At 54.3% G+C, this 18,884-nt stretch overlaps 1 protein-coding gene across 4 annotated transcripts; it reads right to left on the bottom strand.

The window, feature by feature from the left end:
- Positions 1-3,295: 3,295 nt before the first annotated feature.
- HSPBP1 (HSPA (Hsp70) binding protein 1) lies at positions 3,296-18,051 on the bottom strand. Of its 4 annotated transcripts, none has more exons than XM_037820432.1 (8): positions 17,931-18,050; positions 17,297-17,589; positions 14,805-15,009; positions 10,207-10,431; positions 7,880-8,035; positions 7,667-7,763; positions 7,095-7,206; positions 3,296-3,706 (listed from the first exon to the last, which is right to left on the bottom strand). In XM_037820432.1, exons 2-8 carry the CDS (start codon positions 17,498-17,500, stop codon positions 3,632-3,634), a joined length of 1,074 nt encoding a protein of 357 aa, XP_037676360.1. In that variant the 5' UTR covers positions 17,501-17,589; positions 17,931-18,050; the 3' UTR covers positions 3,296-3,631. The 4 variants fall into 4 exon arrangements, 3 of the variants coding, with proteins under 3 accessions (XP_037676360.1, XP_037676361.1, XP_037676363.1); XM_037820433.1 differs by having other exon boundaries at positions 17,297-17,592; positions 17,931-18,030; XM_037820435.1 differs by having other exon boundaries at positions 17,890-18,029.
- Between the last annotated feature and the right edge of the window lie 833 nt (positions 18,052-18,884).

Raw genomic sequence — 18,884 nt, 5'->3', positions numbered from 1 at the left:
TGCGCCGGGGCCGCCCCGTAGTCCGCATGCGCGCGACGTCCCGGCTTCTCGGTCCCGCCCGTCCGGGACACCGCCAAGGCAACCCGCGCTTCCTTAAGCCGGGACTTTTCGGTCTGCGCGTGCGCCCATTCGTGCCAACAGTCTCTCTCCGAGTCAACGCCCGACGACGCAACGCGCAGGCGCCACCGCACACCCGAGAGCCAATTTCTCTATGACTCCATTCCGAAATCCAGGGGACGTGCCGCTCCAGGTTTTCTCTTCCCGCCTGCTCCATTTGGAAGTCCCTTTGCCTTTCTTGTCTCCTCCCGGGAGCTCCACTCCGGGTGTTCCCTCTTGGCCTCCACCCGGCCTTCCTCTCCCACCTGCGCCAGGTGCGTCCGTGGCGCCCCTTCTCGACGCCTCCGTTCCTCGGCCCAGGCCGGGCTCTGCTGTTGCCCGTTGCTGCACAAAGCTTTCTCGAGCAACAGCGGCTGCAGGGGGCGACCTAGGGTCAATATTCTTTAAGGTCACCTCCGACTCCGAGCCTCAGTTTCCCCAACTTTAATGGAGGCAGTTAGCCCCACCCTGCCCACTTACAGGCTCACTGTAAGCATCAAACGAATAAATGCGCCTAAGAACTTAACCTCTTTTTTTCAATCTGCATTTTGGGAACATTTTTGTATTTTATGCATTTTAGTTATCAATTCAATTTTTCTATTTTGTTTTCAAGAATACCAATTATGCATTTGTCCTTCACATACATTAGCTTTTAATTGCTTTAATCTTTGTCATTTTTTTCACCTGCCTTCACTGTCATTAATTACCATGTCAGTCATTTGATTTTTATTCATTTTTTTAGTGGTTTAAAATACCACAGATTTATTATCTTACAGTTCTAGAGATCAGAAGTCTGACCTGGGTCTCCACTGGCTACGATCAAGGTGTGCGCAGTGTGCACTGCTTTCTAGAGGCTCTGGGGGAGAATCCAGCTCCTTGCCTTCTCCGGGTTCTAAAAGCCACTTGCATTTATTGACTTGAGGCCACACCTGGCCCCTTCTTCAAAGCCAGGAATGTTGGGCTCAGTTCTCCTCACACTGCCACCTTTCTGATTCTGTCGTTTAATTTTCCAGCCATGTTCCCCTCTTGCCCTTGCTATTTCTGGTGTATTTGTTGCACATGATGTTGTTTGGCCCTTGTATCAGTTAGTGCTGCATGACAACCACAACCTCAGGGGCATTTATTACTGTACTCACAGATAGGACCATTGGGCTATCCAGAGTTCCTTTTCCAAAGGAGAGGTAGGAGCCCAAAAGATCAAGCCCAGCTGGAAGCACATTTCACATCTCCGTTTGCCTCGCATCTGCCACCATTACTGGTCAAAGTAAGTCACATGGCCAGGCCCAACTCAAGGGGTGGGCAGGTGTGCCCCACCCACCACAGGCGAGGAAGTGTGTGCGCTTCTCTCACAGCGGTGGAAAGGGACGAATGAACATCCACTGAACAACCTGCCAGACCTCAGTTTGCTTCCTTGGGTTTGCCAATATTCCCCTTTTGTCTTTTTTTAATCATATCTTTAGGGCCTTGTTTTTATAGACCCATGTTCTTATTGTTACACTGTTGAAACAATTATAAGGATTTTCCTTTGTCCTTTGAGTCATTTTTTCCTCTGTGTTGGGTTCTTTTGTCTTTTACCCATTATTTTGCTTGCTTGTTTTTCCTCCAAATATGATTGCATACTTGCCGCAGTTTTAACATCCAGGCTCAGGAACTGAGGGGCCATATTCAGCCACCAAATGGAACCTGAGAAGCCAAGGGAGCCAAAGCCAGTCTGTCAAACCCAGGAAGCTCCAGGGGCTTTAGTCTGAAATCTGGGTCTCAACTGTCAGAACTCACAAGTAGACACTGTTAGTTGCCTCAGAATTGTAAGGGGCTTTTTTTTTTTTAATGTAATTTTATTGAAATATATTCACACACCATGCAATCCATCTAAAGTGTACAATCGTTGGTTCACAGCACTATCGCATAGCTGTGCATTCATCACCATGATCATTTTTAGAACATTTACATTACACCAGAAAAAGAAAAAAGAAAACCCCAAACATCCCATACCCCTTACCTTACTCCTTACTCACCACTAGTATTGCACTCTTCCCAATTTTAAGACTCATAATAGAAGTACGTTAATTAAGAGAGTGAAGTATTTTCAGATATATATATAGAGAGAGATCAGTAGAACGGAACAAAACATCCAGAAGTAGAGTCATACAAACACAGGCAACTGACTTTTTTTTTTTTTTTTTTTGCTATATAGTTATACAATCATCATCAAAGATCAGGGCTACTGGATTACAGTTCAACAACTTCAGGTATTTGTAAGGGGCTTTTAAAAGAGTAAAAGCCCAGGTCTCAGGGGGAACCTCGGTCAGTGGCTCTCTCCTGGCCCCTCTCCACCCCCCGCAGGGCACGGGAATGCCTTGGTTGGTGGGCGTGGGGGCCCAGCTCTCCAGCTTTCCTTCCTCTTGGAGACTGGCTGGCCCAGCTTGTCTGTCCCCCAGCCTACTCCCTGCCACCCACCGGGAGGCAGCTGCTTGCCCAGGGCTGCTTGAGGCCAGAAGAGCTGGTCTGTCTAATGCTGGGGCAAAGTAGCGGCAACAGCACTGGCCACGATCTAAATGGCTCTAAAGTAACAGAGATGACGTTGGATCTCCAACTCTCTGATCCTGTAGCTGCTTTTGATCTGTTCTGTGTTTGACAAGATAAATGAAATTAAGTGACTCCTCTAAAATCCCAAAAGTATGAGGCAGGTACCGTACGCACAGGAGCAATAATCTGGCACTGAACAGGGCTGGGAAGCGAGGGCACCGGGGAGGACACAGCTTTGGGATCCGTCCCAGGCTTGAATCCTGGCTGCAGGAACTGGCCAAGGATTCTCCTCTCTGGACTCGGAGTCCTCCGGCCGGGCTCTTGGTTGCCACCAACAGAAACCAACCTACTATAGCCAAACAGAAAAGGACCCAGTACTCTGAGCAGGGCGGAGTCAGGCCTGGCGCTCTGCAGTCAGGACAACACCCACTGCAGCCGCTACCCAGGCCTGGGGCAGGGATGTGCCAGTTCCGCCGGCCACGGCTTCTGGGTACCAGCTGCCAGTGCCAGACCTGCGCAGGGCACTCTTGACTACTGGGGCCAAAGTCACTGAGCTGTACCCCTTGGCAAGGGATGCTGGGGAAGAAAACGTCGGGCTTCTACCTCAGAGGGCCTGGACGCGAAGGCCGGGAAGTAAAAGAGGCAATGGCTCTGTGATGGTAAGAATAACGCTTTTATTACCCCACATTTCCGCGGGCTGCCTTCCTCCAGTCTCCCCAGGGCTCCCAGTCCCGCCCGCACTCCCCCACTCCCACGCACCCCCAGAGGAGGCAACAAGGTGGCAGTGGAAGAGCAGCGTGGACAAGACATGGCGAATGAGAGTGAGCGTGGCAGTTGGCCACGGAGCCCTGCCCTCTCCCAGCACCCTTCCAGGGGCTGAGCAGATGCGCTGGCAGCCCCCGGGCCCAGGCCCCAATAGGGGCCCCCTCTGCTTTGGGAGAGGCCTCAGGATGTGGAGGGAGCGGAGGCCTGGGCCTCCCCTGTGGAGGGGCGAGGAGCAGCGGTGCTCTCACCGGTCCATGCTGTCATCCGTTGGGGTGGAGAAGCAAACTTGCAGCAGCTTCTCGCAGAACTCCAGCTCCTCCTGTGGCGGGGGCAAGAGCAGAAGGCCCTGAGCACAGAGGCCGGACGCTGCCTCCTGACAGCTCTGCACCCAGGGGCAGCTCCTCTCCCCTTCCCACCACCCGGGACGCCACCCCTGGTCTCAGATCCACGGCTCACCTTCCTACTCCCTTGCGTCGGGACGACTAACCCACCTGCGGGGCCTTCCTGCCTCTGGCCCCCTCTGCCCTCCTCACCAGCCCCCCTGGGCTCCTCCTGACTCCCAGATGTGACCCTGTCACTCCCTGCTCAAAGCCCTCCCATGGCTGATATGAGACCCGGGAAGCAAGAAGCACCTAGAAACATCTGCATGGCAAGAAGACGCCACAGCGTTGTTTCTGATTAACACTACAGGTATAAATAAGTTCTTTCATGAACTAGTACAAATGCTTGTACAAAGGGTTAACAGTAGAGTGGTATAGGGGAAAAGTACCGACTGCCAACTAAAGACTATAGTTAATACTAATATCTTAATATTCTTTCATCAATAGTAACAAATGTCCTACAGGTCAATAATAGGGGGGATAGGGGTGTGGGATGTTTTTGGTTTTCTTTTTTTATGTCTATTTTTACATTTCTTTTTGGAGTAATGAAAATGGTCTAAAATTGAGTCTGATGACAGTTTGTACAACTAGATGATGACACTGTGAGACATGGACTGTACATTTTAGAAGGATTATCTGGTATATACATATATCTCAATAAAAAAATGAATGCGTGTAAAAGATACCACAAACAAAATTGAAAAAAAAAATGGGAAAAAAATTTGTAACTCATATCACAAACGGCTAACATAACTAATACTAAGCTTAAAAAGTTAATTGCAAAAGGCTATATACTGTATGATTCCATCTATGTGAAGTCTCCAGAATATGCAAATCCATGGAGACAGCACATCGGTGGTTGCCAGGGGCTGGTGGGGAGGGGAATGGGGTGTGGCTGTTTAATGAATATAGAGTTTCTTTTTGAGGTGATGAAAATGTTCTCGAACTAGACAGAGGCAGCGGTTGCACAATATTGTGGATATAGTAAATGCCACCAAATTGTCCACTTTCATATGTTTACAATGGTAACTTTTATGCTATATGTATTTTTCCCCAGTAAAACAATTGCTTGCTAAAACCAGCACACAATAATAAATGGATAAGGACAAAGTGGCTAGTTCACTAGAAGGAAAGACGGCCAACCTCCCTTGCAGGAGAAATGCAAATGCCACCTGCACTGGCCCAGCTGCTTTCCACCCTGGCTTGAAAAAGGCCGGGTCAGGCTCCCTCCCGGCAGGGGACAGTGGCAACTGGTTCAGCCTCCGAGGGCCGCAACATGGCACAAGCTGGCAAAAGACCCCTTGCCCCGTCGCCTTCACCTGCAGCGTACCTTACCCCAGCCCTCCCCATCTAGAAATGTGTTCTACGGGTATATTCACACACATGCAAAATAAAGTATAAGGTTATTCTTTTAGCAGAGTTTGTGATAGCAAAAGTATGGAGACAGCCTGCATGTCCACCAGGAGGGGGTGGTGACGTAGGAGGGTCTACCCATGCAGGGGGCTCTGGGAACCACAGAGGAAACAGCAGTCAGCCCCGACAACGCGCTCCGGGGGAAGGGGTGAAAGGGGCGAAGGCAAGGGGCAGGTCATCTGCACAAAAGAGGAAAAGAAGGATGGTGTGTCTGCATCTGTGCTAAGACCAGCTTGGGAACTGAGGGAGAAGAACTGGGCAGGGGCATCACTGTTAACTCCCTGGTACATTTTTCATTTCTAACTACATGACTACGTGACCTAATCAAAAAGCACTTGTAAAACTTGACTCAACCAAGTGACCTACAAAAGGGAATTGGCTCAATAAAGTACACTATCACCCTCTTATGGAATGCTACATGACATTAAAAATAAAGCAGGCCTGGATTTACATATCTGGAAAGATGTCCAAGACGATAAGTTTAAAAATGAAAAAATTAAGCCGTGGAACAACTCACACAGGATGGAGTAACGGATGCCCGGGAGCTGTGTGTGCACCCGTACAGGCCTGAGCGTGCAGGGGCTGCAGGGGAGCAGGCTGGCCTGCGGACAGTGTGGCCTGCAGGAGGACAACAGGAGTGGGACGAACGGGCACTTCCCTCCCGGCCCTGCACCCCTAAGTGTCATTTACATCTTTTGCAACCAAAATATATTCTTTATGTAATAAAAAAGAGCAATAAATCACCGCCCTCATCCTCGTGGTCTCTCTGAGCCTCCCCACTGCCTAAAAGCCTGCCATCGGGCATCCTCTAGTCACTGTGGTTCTGACTCCCTGATGGCAAGATACAACAGGGTACGTTAAATACACATCTGTGTGTGTGTGTGTGTGTGTGTGTGTGTGTGTGAAAGCATGTGCTTTTGTGTGTTTCCCCGTCACCCCACAGCTCCATGGCGACTGAGGCCAGTCTGTCCTTGGTCACCACCAAGTCCCCAGAGCCCAATCGGGGCCTGGCCAGGTGACTCACAACCTGGCAAATGGGTGTGTGGAACAGTGGGTGCTGCATGGGTGCAAGTGCATCAGAACCGAGCAGTTCATTACATGTTAAGTTACACCTCCATGGGTAGTTACAAAACAAAAAGAAGAGAAAAAAGGGTGAACACTGTCCAGCCCAAGGTCCAGCAGAGCAGAGGAATGGACACTGAAGGAGGCGAGCACCTGGCTGCCCTGCTTCTGGCTGAACCCCAGACCAGGCGGGGCTTGGGGCCCCCTCGGTGCCCGCACACCACCAGGCCCTCACCTCCCGGGGTTTGCCTGGGGCACTTGAGCTGGGGTGTGTGCCTGGGGGTCAGGGCCCATGCCTCTCCCGCCCGCCTTGCCACGGGCTCCCAGCAGCACTCCATGAGTGCTGCTCTGCAGTGGTAAGAACAGAGACGGGTTCCAGAGAGCGGGGGTCCCGGGGCGCACGGACGTGTGCTCTCCCCCACTGAAGCCCCCGCTTCTCAGGGGTAGTTCAAGGAATAAGTAAATTACTTAATGCAGAGTTAACTGAATTACTTATTCAAATAATTATTTAAATATTTAATTAGTGGTTTCTCTGTTATTGATGTAAGTAAACGTTCGATGATGAAATGTTTAAATGATGTGACCTAATAATTGGGTTCAACAGCATAAACAGTAATCAGATCAGTTTGTTTGCTCCACAAGTGGCTGTGGGCCCCCAGTTCCCTGCCGCCTGCCCCCTGACTCACACAGCACCTGGCACAGAGGCAGCGCTCAAGAAAGGTTTGCGGAACGGACAACAACAGAAGTGCAGGAATAAAAGGAAAACACAAATAGCAGGACGACCGAGGAGAACGCAAGGCCCCTCGGCAGGGCCGGGGGCTGACCTCCTGACCCCGGGCTGGGCGGCCGTACCTGGTACTCCTCATGCTTCTGCAGGAGCTGGCAGCGGTGGCGCAGAAGCTCCTCCAGGCCCAGCTGCGGCTCCCGGCACTCCCGCATGCCCTGGGGGAAGTCTGTCACCAGGCTGGAGGGACAGGAGAGCGCCCTCAGACCCCCTCCGGTACAGGCCTCACAGCCAGCCCAGCTGCCCAACACCCTGGCAAGCCGCTTCCCCAGGCTGGGCCTTGCTTTCCCCATCTGGGAAATGGGGGAATTTTCCCCGCCCCAAACTCATGATGGTGCCTGAACAAAAGGGCCCAGGACACGGTGCCCGCCAGCCCAGCTGCTTCCCTCTGCCGTTGATCTGGGCACCAACTCACCTGCACTGCCTGTGCGAGTGTGCAAGGAGGGTGTGCAAGACCCCTCCTCCCCGGGTGGCTCTATCAGCCCTCTGGAGATGGGGAGGCTCAGAGAAGGTCCTCTTCCTCCCTGCCCCCATCCCCCACATCCTGCCCGGGGAAGGGTGCTGAGCCTCTGGGTGGGAGCCCAGGCAGGCAAGAAGCCCGGGCAATGAGCACCCCCACCCCGCCACGGCCCCAGCGCACCTGCACAGGGCTCCAAGCACATGCTCGTGGAAGGGGCTGTGCTCTGTCCGGATGAGGGCCACCAGCTGCTGCACCATCCCCATGGAGCACAGCGTCCCTGGGGGAGGGCTACAGGCTTAGAGCGGCGGTCCTCCACATGCACCCCAGCCCTCCCCGGGCGTCTCTCCTGGCCTCCCACGGCCGCCCCCGGGCCCCTGACCCCAGCCGCCCCACCTTTGTGTTCGGGGTGGCCCACCAGCAGGTTCTGCAGCAGGAACGCCGACTTGACCTTGAGCTTTTGCACCTGCTGCTGCATGGCACGCATCAGCACCGAGAAGCCGTCCAGGCGGAGGAACTGCAGCAGCCCGGCCTCCTGCTCCCGGACCAGGCCTGCGGGGAGGCAGGGAGGGTGGGAGGGCGGCCTCGCGTCTCCTCCACCACCGCAGCCTGCTGGGTGCCCGCACTTTGCAAGCATTAGCTTTAAAAATACTTATTTATTGAGATTTAATTCACACACCATAGAATTCACCCCTCCAAAGTGTACGATTCAGTGGTTTTTAGTATATTCAGAGCTGTGCAAGCATCACCACTATCTGACTCTGGAACATTTCCATCACTCCAAAAGGAAACCTGTACCCATTAGCTATCACCCCGCCCCAAACCACAGCCCCTGGCGACCACTCACCTGCTAACAAACCCTGTGGATTTATCTCTTCCGGGTGTTTCGTATGAATGGACTCATAATGACATGTGTCCTTTATGTATCTGGCTTGTTCCATTCGCAGGGCTTTGAGGTCCATCTACGTTGTCTCATGTATCAGAGGGCGGAATAAAGGCGGAACAATATTCCACGGTACGGCTGTGCCACATTTTGTGCATCCATTCTTCCATGGGGATGGCAGCATTGCCTCTTTTTAATCCCCCCAACTACCCTAAGAGGTGGGAGGTCTCAGAATCCCTTAATGGATGAGGAAACTAGGGCCGGGAGAGCCAGGCTTCAGGGCGTAACCTTCAAGCAGAGGGCAAAGGGCATGGAAGCTTCTGAAAGGATGACAACGGGCCTGTGAGGCTGCAGACCTGCACCGGCCAGCATGGAAGCAGCAAGGGACACAGAGCTGCTCAGAAGCTGATGCGGGGCCAGTGGGGCCAGTGGGGCCGAGGAAGCCAGGTGCAAATCTCCTTTCATTTTAAGTTAAAGTTAAAAAATGGAGGTGATGTAAAGCATTTTCCCATTGAACACAACCTTATTGCTTTGGCAGAACTATATTTCATGTTCACTGTTGAATTAGGATCTGAATTGAGATGGGCTCTAAGTGTAAAATGAAGATCAGGATCCAAAGTACAAAACAGAGAGGGAAAAAGACATAAGCTATCATGTGCTGAAGTGGTGATATCTGGGATATACTGGGTTAAGTAAGATGTTATTTAGTTAGGAAAAAAAAAAAAGTAAAAGAACTGGCTTACAGAGAGTAGAGAACACGAAGACCCTCCTTGCTGACGTGCGATCGGTGAGTAGAGCCCCCTGGCTCTGCCTTCATGGTACACCCCAGAGCGACCACCACCCTTCACTGTACCCTCAGCCCCAGCACTGGTGAGTTTGGAGCAGGTGCTCCTGTGCTGGGGGGGCTGCTCCCCGGGAGGCAGGTGTGACAGCAGGACCACGGCAACCGCACACTTGGGCTCTGCCAGCTCTGCCCCTCAGGGGCACAACCCTCGCCGGGCCCCTTCCCCATTGACTCGATTTCCCCATATCAAACAATAGGATTTATCCTATTAGGATAATGATCTCACAGAAGTCAGTGGTTCTCAGCTGAGGGACACTTGCCAGTGCTAAGGGGCATTCTTGGTTGTCATCCCTGTGTCTCACATGGGGGCCGGGGAACATCTTGGCAGCCTACACACGCGGGATGGCCCCCCAGCGGATAATCATCCAGCCCAAAGTGCCAGCTGTGCCGAGGCCAAGGAGCCCCGACGGCACAAAGCCCTTAAATGGAGCAGCGGGAGCGTGGCCTGCTGCCAGCACCTGGGTGCCCGTCCACTCTCTGGCCAGCAGGTGTATGCTGGGCTCACTGCTCCATTTCCGGGACCTCACAGGGATACGTGCCTCAACATGGATGAACCTCGAAAATATTACACGACGTGACAAAAGTCAGATTGGAAAGACCACATGTTGTGTGAGTCCTTCTCTATGAAATGACCCGAGACAGGAAGTGGATCAGAGGTGGCCGGGGCAGGGGGCCGGGGAGCGACTGCTTCATGGAACAGGGGTTCCTTCTGGGGTGATGACAATGTTCTGGAACTGGACAGAGGTGCTGGTTGCACAACACTGTGAGTGCACATACTGCCACTGAATTGTACCCGTAAAAATGGCTATTCTGGTAAATTCTGTTATAGGTATTTTACCCCTATATAAAAAGCTACACACACACACATCTTTGCTGACTGTCTAAACAGGGTCCGCACCCTTCTTCTCCCTCTGCCCCAAACAGACCCAGGCCAGCTCCACCCACAGCACTGACCAGGGTACCTGGGGCCCCCCCCACCGCGACCCAGGGACTCACAGGAGATGGCGAAGAGGGCCTTGACGCGCACCGTGTCACAGGCGTCCCGGTCGAGCAGCCGCAGCAGCTTGCGCAGGGCCCCGAGACCCAACACCTGTTCCTGGATGGCCGCCACGTTCTGACTGCACGTGCCGATGAGTTGCGCCGCCCGCCACCGCAGCCCCGAGGCACCTGCCTCCAGGTAGCGGCCCACCAGCAGATGCATGCCCGACAGCTGGCAGAAGTCTGTGCCGGAGAGAGGGCGAGGGGCTGGGGTAAGGCCAGGGGGCTCCCACCTCCAAGTCCTGACCCTCGGGGCACCCACCAGGGTCCCCCCAAGGCCGCTGTTCCTCAGCAACAGCACCTAGGGCGGCGAGATCCTTCGCTGTGTGGCCGTCCCAGGAAGTGCTGAGCATTAGGCTTCCAGGCTCCAGCCACTGAGGGCCCGTTTCGACCCCCAGTCTTTGTGACACCACCTGACCACAACCAAACCCCTGCTCCTATAAACCAAGCACAACTGAAGTACAGCCAGGATCCTCGTTCACGGCGCGTGTCTGGCTGCTTTCCCGCTACGGCAGCTGAGGCGAGTGGCTGGGACGGGTCTGTGGTCCACAGTGGCGGACATAGTAACAGCCCTGAAGATATCAGGTCCTCATCCCTGGGACCTGTGCCCATGTCACCTTCCGTGGCAAAAGGGACTCAGCAGGGGCAGGTAACGGAAGGCCTGTGCAATGGGGAGATGATCCTGGACTGTCACAGGGGTCCTGATGGGAAGGAGGCCAAGGGGCAGAGCCAGAGGAGACGGGGAGATGGAAGCAGAGTGGGGGTGAGGAGGCCGTGAGCCAAGGGGTGCGGGCACCTCTTGAAGCTGGAAAAGCAAGGACACGGGCTCTGCCCCAGAGCCTCCAGCGAGAGCGGAGCTCTGATCCCCCATTTTACCCTTCTGACCCCCAGAACCATGGAGGGTGAATGTGTGTCCTTGAAGCCACTACGTTTGGGTCGTTTGTTAGAGCAGCCAAAGGAAATCCGTCCACACACAACACCTAAATCATCTGCTGTTCGATCCTTTACAGAAAACACATGCTGATGCCCACTCCAGACTCTTGCCCTGCTAGGTCTGGAGCGCCCTGTGGGGAGGCGCCTGCTTGGGGCTCGCGCACCCCCATCCCTCCATCACGGCCGCCCGGGCAGACGGTCACACGTGCACCTCACGGCCCAGCACCCGCAGGCCCACTGCCACGTGAGAGGTCGCAGTCTGTGGGGATGATGGCCAGAGAATGGAGGGGCTGGCTCTGCCCAGGGGGCTCAGGGGGAGGTACTTGAGCAGGATCCTGAGGGACGGGGATGAGTTTGTCAGCAGCTCACCCAAAAAGAGGTCCAGACAGAACAGAGAACTATAAAGACAGCCTGTGGAGGAGACAAATCTTTTACAGGAATGCAGTATGGGCAGTATGGCTGGAGCAGAGGTGCGTGTGGAGCTGTGGGGAGAGGACCCCAACCCGCACACCGTCTGCCCCCACCAAACCAAAGCAAGAGGGGGCAGGAGTCTGCAGTGCCTCAAACCTCAAGGGACCACATGCCCACACTCCACCTCAGGGTGTGAAAGCGTGCGTCCACACAGAACTCGCATACGGAGGCCGGGAGCTACACTATCCATAGGAGCCCAGAGGTGGAAACAGCCTGAGAGTCGGTCCACACATGATGGAGAAACAAACTGTGGCCTGTCCATGGAATGGAACGTTACTTGGCAGGAAAACGGAATGCAGTGCTTTACGTGATACAACACGGGTGAACGGGAAGACGTTACACTCAGCGGAAGAAGTAAGAAACAAGCCCACGTGCTATGACGCCATGCATAAGAAGTGTCCGTCTGAATAGGCAAACCCAGAGACAGAGATCAGCAGGCGCAGGGGCTGTGGGGAGGTGGGTGGGAAATGGAGGGTGACTGCTAATGGTGCAGGGTTTCTTTTTGGGGTGATGAAATGTTCTAAAGCTCACTGTGGAGACGGCTGTACAATTCTGTGAATATACTAAAACCCACTGAAGTATATGCTTTAAATGGGTGAACTGTCTGATATGTGAATTATATCTCAGTAATGCTGATATTAACGGAAAAAAAAGAAAGAAAGAGATGGCCAGGGGCGAGCCCTGGGAGAGCCAGGAACTTCCACCGCCCACCACGGATAAGAGTTTAAGCTGGGAGTGACCTAGTCTGAGCCAGGGTCTAGGAGGCCCCTCTGGTGGTTGGCGAGGACTGGACAGTGGAAGTGGGGGGCAGGAAGCCCAGTGGGGTGCAGGAAGGGGGCCCTGAGCCGAGGGGTCGCCCTGACAGGACCACGGGGACCCCAGGTTATGGCTGGTTCTCGCCTGGCCCCCGGTGGGCACCCTCAGCATCTGCTAGATGCCGGTGGGTCCCCGGGACAAGCACTGTGCAGGCCACGGCCACGCTGCCGGGCTGTCAGCCAAGAGCTGTGCCTGTCCGGGTCCCCAGGGTTTCTTTCATTCATTTGTTGCGCGACAGTTTTAACACCTGCAAGGTGCCAGGCCCCAGCCTAGAAGCCGGGAACGGTGGTGCCCAACACAGATGGCATCTCCATCCTGGCGGAGCTGACATTCTCGTGAGGAGACTCCAACAAAACCTAAACCTTCAGCAGGTCGGCTGCAATCAATTCTGCGAGCTCAGAGAGAAAGAATCCTAAGGCGCAGAACTCGGCAGAGGTGGGGGTTGCACAAGGTCGTGAATGTCTGAAATGCCACTGAATTGTACACTTTAAATGGTGACTTTTATGTTAGGGGATTTTCCCTCAATGAAAATAACGATGATAGTAATAATAAAGAGCTGGGAGGAAAAATGTTCCCTCACCATGTCTTCTCCAGCATTGGACATCCTTATTAAGAAAAGGAAAAAATGTTTTAAAGAAATAACTAAATATGTGTGTACATGTGCATACATATATACAGGAGAGAAAGGGGGTGGGTAGGAAATGGTACGTATTTTTTCTTTTTTTTTTCAAAATTGTATTGTGACATATGTATAACATAAAATTCGCCATTTTAACCATTTTCAAGTGTATAATTCACAATTCTGTGCAACCACCACCTCTTCTGAGTTCCAAAACATTATCACCCTCATAGGAGATGTAGTAACTCCCCATTCCTCCTGCCCCTACCACCCATTCTCTGGCAACTATTAATTTGCCTTCTGTCTCTACAGGTTTTGCCTGTTCTGGATATTTCATACAAGTAGAATCATGTAATATTTGTCTTTTGTGTTCGGCTTATTTCACTTAACCTAATGTTTTAAAGGTTCATTTACGACGTAGCATGTATCAAGATGAAATGGAACCTTCTTTAATTCTCATTCATTTGGTTACTAATAAGGTGTAAAACCACTGCTGCCATGATTAGAGACTTAGCACAGGGCTTGACAGATAGCAGCAGCTGAAAAGCTACATCCTGAACAAGTGAAAAATTGAATGAAAGAACTAAGTCATCAAAACCTATTCTGTGGGTGGGGAGGGCGCGTTGTCTGTCTACATAAGTCTGTGAAACACCAGGTAAAGGAGAGCTGAACACGTCCCGTCCTGCAGGTCTACCCAGAGCACTGAAGGTGCTATTTACCATGACTTTCTCAGAAGGGGGGTGGGTTTCCCACACTTAGCCCACCCCCCACCCTAAAGACCCAGTGACTGCCCTGCACACCCCATGGGCTGGCCCTGGGCCTGGAGCTGGGCCGATCACGCCCCACGTGGTGCTCTCGTGCCATCCTCACGTTTCCACGAGGCTCCTCATTCTCTCTGCATGGAGGCGGTCGCTTGGGGCCCAAGCTTGTGCCACAGGCACAGCACAGCTGGGTCTCTGAAGCAAGAAGAGACACCACAAAATCCAACCCTTCAACTACTACACTATGCTCATGCTGCCTCTCCGAATGGCAGTGGGGCTGTTACTTGCCCGCTCAAAACCTTCCGGTGGTGCCGCTGCACTGTGAGGAAACCCACAGCCCCACCCGGGCCTGCGAGCCCTGCTGCTGCCACTTCTCTCCCACCACGTGGGCCTCCCTCCCTCCGCTCTGCCGGGCTGGCCTTCCTTCTGTTCCTGAATGCTCCGAGGACATCCTGCCACTGCTCTCTCTTCCTGGAATGCTTTTCCCAAAGGTAATTCCACGACTCGCTCCCTCACGCTAGGCCTCTCATCAAACGCTGGCCCTCACGAAGCCCTCCCTGACGACCCCACCCACCCAAGACAGCCTCCTCTCTCAGACTCGGGGCAGGCGGTGGCTGAGGAGAGAAATGACCAGTTTCAGGGCCTGTTGGGGAGGTAGTCAACCGAATCTGCCCCCGGGTTGGCTCTGCGGGTGACAGACGGGCTTTGCTCCTGACGGCGATGGGACCGAGCAGGGAGGGTCAGGTGAGACCCATCGGGAGGCAGACTGGAGGGGGAGAGGCTGGAAGCTGGGAGGCCAGGAAGGAGGCCGGTGGGGCAGTTCCCAAGAGAGAGGACAAGGGCTGAGCTGGAGCAAGGCATGGGGCTATAGGAAGAGGCAGGAGGGAGAAGGGCACGGGAGGCAGAGGGGCGCCCACCCCGGAAGGGGGGCCAGCGCTGGGCCGGCCCGAGCGTACCTGCGGCATTGTCCATGTTTTCACACAGGTCCGCCAGCAGCTCCAAGGCACCCTCTCGCTCCTGCTGGTCGGCGACCAGTTCGGCCTCTCCAGCCGCCGGGGGTGTGGGCTGGGACAGGACCCGGAGGCAGTTCTTCATCTGTTCCACCTCCTCCCGCTGGCCCCGGAAGGCGGCCGACATGGCCTCCTGCAGCCACTGACGCCTCTGAGGGACAAGGCACGGTGGGAGGGTGGGGAAGGGTGAGGGAAAAGATGCAAACATCTGCTAGCAAGGAATGAATGAATCACAGTCATTAACAATGAGCCAACATCTGGGAGCTGACTGCTGTTCCCTCGATCAGCAAATATCTACTGAGCATCTGCAACGTTACCAGATCTTTGCCAAACACCAGAGACAGAGCCTTGAGTCAGAAAGACCAAAACCCTGACCCCAGGGCCTTCACTTTCTGATCAGGGAGCAGAGGAGAAACAAAATTAGCAAAGTATGTAGCATACAATACGGTGAAGTGACAAACGCCAAAGGGAAAAACTGAACATGGGGAACCAGGAGTTCCGGGGTGGGGGCGAGTGGCAGAAGGAAGGAGGGTGGTCAGCAAAGACCCTGTTGAGAAGGTGATGTGAGTAACGGTGGAGGTGAGAAAGCAAGCCATGCAGGTACCTGGAGGACCATTCCAGGCAGAGGAAACAGTAAGGAGGCCAATGGGGCTGAAGCAGAGTGAGCAAGATGGAGAAGGACAGAGGGGAGGGGAGAAAAAGATAGCAGGCAACAGGTGTAACTCGGGCTTTCACGCTGAGCGAGATGGGTGCTGAGCAGAGGAAAGACAGGATCTGACAAGTTATTAATAGGATCGACTGAGGGTGGAAAGGGCAGAAGTGGGGAGACCCGGGAGGCCACAGTGGCAGTCCAGGTGAGAGGAAGGTGGCATGGCCCAGGGAAGGCGTGACAGAGTGCTGAGCAATGGTCAGACCCTCGACTGCTCTGGAAGGGAAGACCAAGACAATTTACCGACAGGCTGCATATGGGGTATGAGACAGAAGAGTTGAAGATGACTCCAAGGTTGTGTGCAGAGCAACTAGAAGGAGACAGACAAGACGATGGGAAGAGCAGGTTTTGGAGAAGTAGGAAAGATCAGGAGCTCATTTTTGGACATGGTAAGTTTGAGGTGTCTGTTATACATCCAAGCTGAAATACTGAATGGGCAGCCTAAAGTTCAGAGAGGAAGTCCAGCCAAGAACAGTTTCTCAACCTCAGCTCTACTGACACTTTGAGCTGGAAAGTTCTATTGCGGGGCTGTCCTATTCATCATAGGACGTTGAGCAGCATCCTTAGCCTCTACCCATTAGATGCCAGGAGCACTACTCCCTCCCAGCTGTGACACCCAAAAATGTCTCTACATATTGCCAAATGTCCCCTCGGAGGTAAAATCACCTCAAAATATAAATCTGAGAGTTGTCAGGGTATAGATGGTATTCAAAGCCTCAAAACAACATGAGATAATAATGGAAGATGAGCAAAAAGAGCCAAGAACTGAGTCACGAAGATGCTGGGCAGACAAGAAGAAAGGCTAGTGAGTAAGGATGAAAACAAGGCGACTATGTTGTCCCAGAAGCCAAATGAAAGTGCTTCAAGGCAAAAGGAGCAACTGAATAGTGTTGTTAGGTCAAGAAAGATGAGGGCTAGGAACTGACCATTGAATTTTTTTGCCAGGCCTAGGTTAGGGACTCACACAAAGGCTCTGTAGTCACATCCTGGATAAATTGGGCAAGGTGCTTACCTTTCCATGCTGGTCTCCAACCTCATTGCTGTAAAGGTTCAAGGACATCATGTGTGACAGTAATAGCTCATTATAATAAATACTGCCCTTAGCCTTTACAGCAATCTGACAGGGTAAGTATCATTCACAAATGAGAACACTGAGGCTCAGAGGGGTTGTACTTGCCCAAGGTCACAGATGGCAAGAGGCAAAGCCCGAAGTCAAGCCTCAGCATCTGTCCAGAGAGCCCATGCTAAGTTCACCCTGCTGTCTTCAGGGGCATTGCCCCTGTACAAGATACTCTGTGGCACCCCAGTTAAACTGGAACCTTAAAACCTCCCTGTAAAATACTGTTATTAGTTTTGTTATCATCTTCAATTTGCAAATGAGGAACTTGATGCTCAGAAAGATGAAGTCAAATGCCCAAGGTCACGCAGCGGGGCAATGTTGAACCCAGGTCTGTCTGGCTCTAGAGAGCACTTGCTTTTTACCAAGAGGCTACTCCAGTCCCAGCATAGTGCAGGGACTCCAGAAGTCTGTCCCACAGACCCCACACCTTCCAGATCTGACCTTCAGCCTACCATGACCCCACTTGCCACATTAAATAGAACCTACTATGCGTCTGTGTCCACACCTGGACTCCTGCCCCTCACCCAGGAAAACCCCAGCTTCTAGCTGCCCCAAGGCACCCCGTCCGCAGCCCCCTCACCCCAACTTCCCGGGTCCCCCATCATTTACCTCCTCACTCATAGGTTCTGGAGGGGGATCCGGCTCCTGAGGGCCCGCGGTGATGGCCATCTGCAGCAAGCCTTGGAGGTTGCGCGGCGGCGGCGGATTGCCCGAGTCCTCCGGTGAAGAGCCGCCGCCCCCAGAGGAACAACTCTGGGAGGCCGAGGGCAGTGCCAGGGGAAGGCGACCGCCCCCCGAGCCTCGGTCCGCCATGGGTCGTTTGTGAAAAGGAAGGGAAAAAAGTGTTGGGAAGGTCACGGCCGAGACACCTCTGGCGCCTTGACGAGTCGACTCCTGGGAGTCTGCTGAGAAGGTGGCGGTTTAGGTGAGGTTGGTGCCTCCCCATGATCCCAAATCTCTCTGCCGCACCTCCGCTTAACCACAACTCCCCTTCTCTTCCTCGATACCACCAGGACCCTTCCCCAAAGCCATAAGCCCCTCCTTCCTCCCTAGCAACAGGCCCCTTCCACTCTGCCTAGCAACAAGCCCCGTCACCCGTCTCCTCAGGAAGAAGCTTTCCTTTCAGTCACTTAGCAACCCCTTGGCCCCGCCTCCCTAGCAACAAGCCCCCTCTTTGGTCTCCTGAGCAATAAGTCTCCTACCCCGTCTCCGTAGAGGGGGGCCGGAGCGGGTCGGAGCTCACCTCCCTGGGCCTCTAGTCACTGCCGCCGCCGCCGATACTAAAAAGAGAGTAGCCCGCACCTGCCACGGCTGGGCGCCGCCATCTTAGCCGGAAATGCGCAAACGTCACAGGAAGTTCCCCCTCCCACCTTCGGGCCCCAGGTTGGGCTGAGGCCCGGCTCTGAGTCCTTCCCATTGGCGGGACTCCGCTCTCGGCCGCGGCCCCTCCCACAGGTTCCGCCCCTCGTCGTGGGTCCCGCCCCCTCGAGGTCACGCTGCAGGTCTAAGCCCCGCCCCTCCCGACCCAGCTCCGTAGCGAGCTCCGCCTCCTCATCCCTAGTGCAAGCTCCACCCCTGCTCTGGCGTGGGTCCCGCCCCCCCAGGTGGGGCTCCTCCCAGGCTGGGACCCACCCACACCCGTGTCCCCGCCCTGATTCTAAGCTTTATTCCCTCCCCTCCAAGCCGTGCCTCCATCCCAGGTTCCGCCCCTCTTCTAGGTCTTTCGGCCTCTCCTAGATAGTCCCCGCCCCATTTCCAGGCCCCACCGCCTACTGGGCGCGTCTGCCACTCCCCGCCAGGCCCCGCCCCGTTGGGCGCGCCTGCCACTCCCCGCCAGGCCCCGCCCCTTTATTCACGCCCCGCTCCTGTTGGGCGCGTCTGCCTCTCCCCGCCAGGCCCCGCCCCTTTATTCACGCCCCGCCCCTGTTGGTGCGTCTGCCTCTCCCCGCCAGGCCCCGCCCCTTTATTCACGCCCCGCCCCTGTTGGTGCGTCTGCCTCTCCCCGCCAGGCCCCGCCCCTTTATTCACGCCCCGCCCCTGTTGGCGCGTCTGCCTCTCCCCGCCAGGCCCCGCCCCACTTCCAGGTCCCCCGGGTCGGTATAGAAGGAGCTGGCTCCTCACTCTCGCGCCTATTCGGGTCCTGCCTGCCACCTACCACCGGAGCCCTGGGGTCTCACAGCCTCACCCGGGTCAGCGC

Source organism: Choloepus didactylus, chromosome 27 (assembly GCF_015220235.1).
Source record: "Choloepus didactylus isolate mChoDid1 chromosome 27, mChoDid1.pri, whole genome shotgun sequence".
Lineage (NCBI taxonomy): Eukaryota > Metazoa > Chordata > Mammalia > Pilosa > Megalonychidae > Choloepus > Choloepus didactylus.
This window is presented reverse-complemented; position numbering and strand designations above follow the sequence as displayed.

Excerpts from the sequence above, each read along its gene's own strand:
- HSPBP1 (XM_037820432.1), bottom strand. The coding sequence starts at position 17,500 with ATGGCGGACCGAGGCTCGGGGGGCGGTCGCCTTCCCCTGGCACTGCCC. Across the intron at positions 10,432-14,804 it reads AAACATGGACAATGCCGCAG|ACTTCTGCCAGCTGTCGGGC; the intron begins GTACGCTCGGGC and ends TCTCCGGCACAG. Across the intron at positions 8,036-10,206 it reads GGCCCTCTTCGCCATCTCCT|GCCTGGTCCGGGAGCAGGAG; the intron begins GTGAGTCCCTGG and ends GCCTCCCCGCAG.